At 41.7% G+C, this 5000-nt stretch overlaps 1 protein-coding gene across 1 annotated transcript in view; it reads right to left on the minus strand.

Moving 5' to 3' along the window:
- Positions 1-5000, minus strand: part of LOC125141237 (disco-interacting protein 2 homolog B-A-like) — a 24880-nt gene that overhangs the window by 11757 nt on the left and 8123 nt on the right. The window contains exon 11 of the mRNA XM_047814060.1: positions 2687-2796. Coding sequence (XP_047670016.1) covers positions 2687-2796 — 110 coding nt within the window. The remainder of the gene's footprint in view (positions 1-2686; positions 2797-5000) is intronic.

The raw sequence follows: 5000 nt of genomic DNA on the forward strand, positions 1-5000 counted from the left end.
GACATTCAGATCAACACAACAATCAGACATTCAGATCAACACAACAATCAGACATTCAGATCAACACAACAATCAGACATTCAGATCAACACACAACAATCAGACATTCAGATCAACACACAACAATCAGACATTCAGATCAACACACAACAATCAGACATTCAGATCAACACACAACAATCAGACATTCAGATCAACACACAACAATCAGACATTCAGATCAACACAACAATCAGACATTCAGATCAACACACAACAATCAGACATTCAGATCAACACACAACAATCAGACATTCAGATCAACACACAACAATCAGACATTCAGATCAACACACAACAATCAGACATTCAGATCAACACAACAATCAGACATTCAGATCAACACAACAATCAGACATTCAGATCAACAACAATCAGACATTCAGATCAACACAACAATCAGACATTCAGATCAACACAACAATCAGACATTCAGATCAACACACAACAATCAGACATTCAGATCAACACAACAATCAGACATTCAGATCAACACACAACAATCAGACATTCAGATCAACACACAACAATCAGACATTCAGATCAACAACAATCAGACATTCAGATCAACACAACAATCAGACATTCAGATCAACACAACAATCAGACATTCAGATCAACACAACAATCAGACATTCAGATCAACACAACAATCAGACATTCAGATCAACACAACAATCAGACATTCAGATCAACACAACAATCAGACATTCAGATCAACACACAACAATCAGACATTCAGATCAACACACAACAATCAGACATTCAGATCAACACAACAATCAGACATTCAGATCAACACAACAATCAGACATTCAGATCAACACAACAATCAGACATTCAGATCAACAACAATCAGACATTCAGATCAACACACAACAATCAGACATTCAGATCAACACACAACAACCAGAACATTCAGATCAAACACAACAAATCAGACATTCAGATCAACACAACAATCAGACATTCAGATCAACACAACAATCAGAACATTCAGATCAACACAACCAATCAGACATTCCGATCAACACAACAATCAGACATTCAGATCAACACAACAATCCAGGACATTCAGATCAACACAAAATCAGACATTCAGATCAACAACAAACAATCAGACATTCAGATCAACAACAACAATCAGACATTCAGATCACACACAACAATCAGACATTCAGATCAACACAACAATCAGACATTCAGATCAACACACACATCAGACATTCAGATCAACACACAACAATCAGACATTCCAGATCAACACAACAATCAGACATTCAGATCAACACATACAATCAGACATTCAGATCAACACAACAATCAGACATTCAGATCAACACAACAATCAGACATTCAGATCAACACAACAATCAGACATTCAGATCACACACAACAATCAGACATTCAGATCAACACAACAATCAGACATTCAGATCAACAACAATCAGACATTCATATCAACACAAACAATCAGACATTCGATCAACACACAACCAATCAGACATTCAGATCAACACACAACAACAATCAGACATTCAGATCAACACAACATCAGACATTCATATCAACAACAATCAGACATTCAGATCAACACAACAATCAGACATTCAGATCAACACACAACAATCAGACATTCAGATCAACACACAACATCAGACATTCATATCACACAACAATCAGACATTCAGATCAACACACAACAATCAGACATTCAGATCAACACAACAATCAGACATTCAGATCAACACAACAATCAGACATTCAGATCAACACAACAATCAGACATTCAGATCAACACACAACAATCAGACATTCAGATCAACACAACAATCAGACATTCAGATCAACACAACAATCAGACATTCAGATCAACACACAACAATCAGACATTCAGATCAACACACAACAATCAGACATTCAGATCAACACAACAATCAGACATTCAGATCAACACACAACAATCAGACATTCAGATCAACACACAACAATCAGACATTCAGATCAACACACAACAATCAGACATTCAGATCAACACAACAATCAGACATTCAGATCAACACACAACAATCAGACATTCAGATCAACACACAACAATCAGACATTCAGATCAACACACAACAATCAGACATTCAGATCAACACAACAATCAGACATTCAGATCAACACAACAATCAGACATTCAGATCAACAACAATCAGACATTCAGATCAACACAACAATCAGACATTCAGATCAACACACAACAATCAGACATTCAGATCAACACAACAATCAGACATTCAGATCAACAACAATCAGACATTCAGATCAACACAACAATCAGACATTCAGATCAACACACAACAATCAGACATTCAGATCAACACAACAATCAGACATTCAGATCAACACAACAATCAGACATTCAGATCAACACAACAATCAGACATTCAGATCAACACAACAATCAGACATTCAGATCAACAACAATCAGACATTCAGATCAACACAACAATCAGACATTCAGATCGTCATGGATTCTAATTTGCATATTAATGCATAATGCGGTATTTTAACGTTTCAGTCGTTTCTGTTCTGTTTATAAGTCAGTTTATTAACCCACACTGATGATGTGTTGCGGTTTGTAAAACGTTGATGTTCTCACCTTCACTCCTGTGAGCATGCCCGTGGTGGACACGCTGAAGTCCAGGTAAGCAATCACGTCAGCAGACGGAGGTTTGTAGATGTTTGGAGGACGTTTACGAGGAAGATCGTCTGAGAGACAGAAGCAGAGTGTAAGAAAAACCAGGATTAATTCTACACATATTCTATACATGGGGGTGGACAGGGGGACAGGGGAATGGGGGGTGAACATGAGGATGGGAGAGGATAGGGGAACAGGGGGGTGGACAGGGGGACAGGGGGATGGGGAGGACAGGGGGATGGGGGGTGGACAGGGGGATGACAGTAGAACAGGGGGGGGGGTAGGACAATTGTTGTGAGTTTCGTGCCGATTGCATGTGTTTGCTTGGCTGAGTATTTTAATTCAGTTTTGAATTCTCTGAGTTTATACATTAACACACAGGTTGAACACATCTGCAATAGCAACAGCATTTTATGAGTAAAATACTCGGTCGAAATACCTTTTGATATCGCTAACATTTTATTTGTTTTCCTGACTGTCCGGTTCTAGCTGGTTAACCCGCTAACATCACGAGCCTGCTAGCCCGGTTACCTCTACTGTAGTTCTCTACACCTTCTCACACCAAATATCTCTGTTGTACTCGCCCTATAACACCATGTCGCTTGTGTCTGCCTTTGAGTGCAGGTGAGGACACGTTCGAGCTGTACACATGTGGGACTGGAGCTGGAGGCCGTGGAGAAGCAGATCCGTGACTTACAGGTGAAGCAAACCCAGCTGCGGGAGCGGAAAGAAACGCTGGAAGCTTTCCGGTCAGTCGTTCACCTGTCTTAGGTAAATTCCCAGCATGAAATTACTACTCCACCTCTACTCCGTGTGTTTCTCTGTCCAGGCCCAGCGCACCCAGGAAGCAGCCTGCCCAGGTGTTGTTTAGGTGTTGAACCATGGACCCTGGGTGCAGCAGCAGAAGACGCGAGACGCCACGGTCGAGGACCTCTCCCCCTCCATCACCACCGTTCTTCAAGATCCCCACCCGGAACTACTTCTTCTTTGCGAGACGGAACGCGCCGCTGTGAACATCGGAGACTCCATCGTCTGCCACGTCTGTCCTACTGTGGCTAAAGGTAAGGCTCGCACTCGCTGCTTACCTGGTGCTCGTGTTCTTGATGTCACTGTACAGGTACCTGGGATTGTGAGCAGGAACGCAATGACGCTCAAGAAGGAACTCAGGCACAAATGACACCAGCCTGAGGCAGTCGGAGATCCTGCAGAGGTACTTCAACACCCTGGTGGAGACGGTTCGCAGCACATCACCCACGGCAAGGAATTGAAAGGTTCAGTAGACATTTTGCTGTCACGCTCAGAATCTACTCTTTATTGATAACTGGAATGTTTTCTGGGCTATTCCGTGCTGATGGGCTGCATCCCAGCAGAGTTGGAGCGGAGATCCTCCCGGACCACATCCCAAGGGCGCTGCACTCCTTCTGTGTTGCCACTATCTTTAGTGATTTCCTTACCGTTACCCAGACAACACAGTATAGATTCAATTCTTTGAAGTGCTTGTTCTTAATGTTACACACTCGCACATCCATGATGTCTATTGCTATAGCGACCGTGTACAGACCCCCAGACCCCCAGGGCCCTACACAGTTTTTCTTAGAGAATTCACAGACTTCTTTTCAGACCTATTGGTTAACTTTGACAAAGCATTAATTGTAGGAGACTTTAACATTCATGTTGACGACACAAACGACGCTTTAGGACTCACATTGATGGACTTACTAAACTCACTTGGGCTCAAACAAAACATCACTAGTGCAACTCATCGACGTAACCACACACTAGATTTAATAACATCACACAGAATAGAAGTCACTGATATAGATATCATACCCCAAAGTGATGACATCACAGACCATTACCTCATAATGTACACACTACCTATAGAACAGACTAACTGTGTCTCACCACGTTATTGACTCGGTAGAACCATTATCCCGACCACCAAAGACAGATTCACAAATAACCTGCCTGATCTGTCTGGACTTCTTACTGTACCCTCAAACTCAAACGACCTAGATGTAATGACTAACAGCATAGACGCTATATTCACTAGCACATTAGACACTGTTGCCCCAGTCAGATTACAGAAGGTTAGAGATAAAACACTATAATAGTCATACTCACACCCTCAAGAGGGAGACCCGTAACCTCGAACGGAAATGGATGAAAACTAGAGACATCTACAGATCTACCAGCTCCAGTTAGACTCTGATACTAAAGAGGAGATGTGAACTCCATGTGGTCTTTTACATCACTACAACATTTATCAGACTGT

This window comes from Tachysurus fulvidraco, chromosome 5 (assembly GCF_022655615.1).
Source record: "Tachysurus fulvidraco isolate hzauxx_2018 chromosome 5, HZAU_PFXX_2.0, whole genome shotgun sequence".
Classification (NCBI taxonomy): domain Eukaryota; kingdom Metazoa; phylum Chordata; class Actinopteri; order Siluriformes; family Bagridae; genus Tachysurus; species Tachysurus fulvidraco.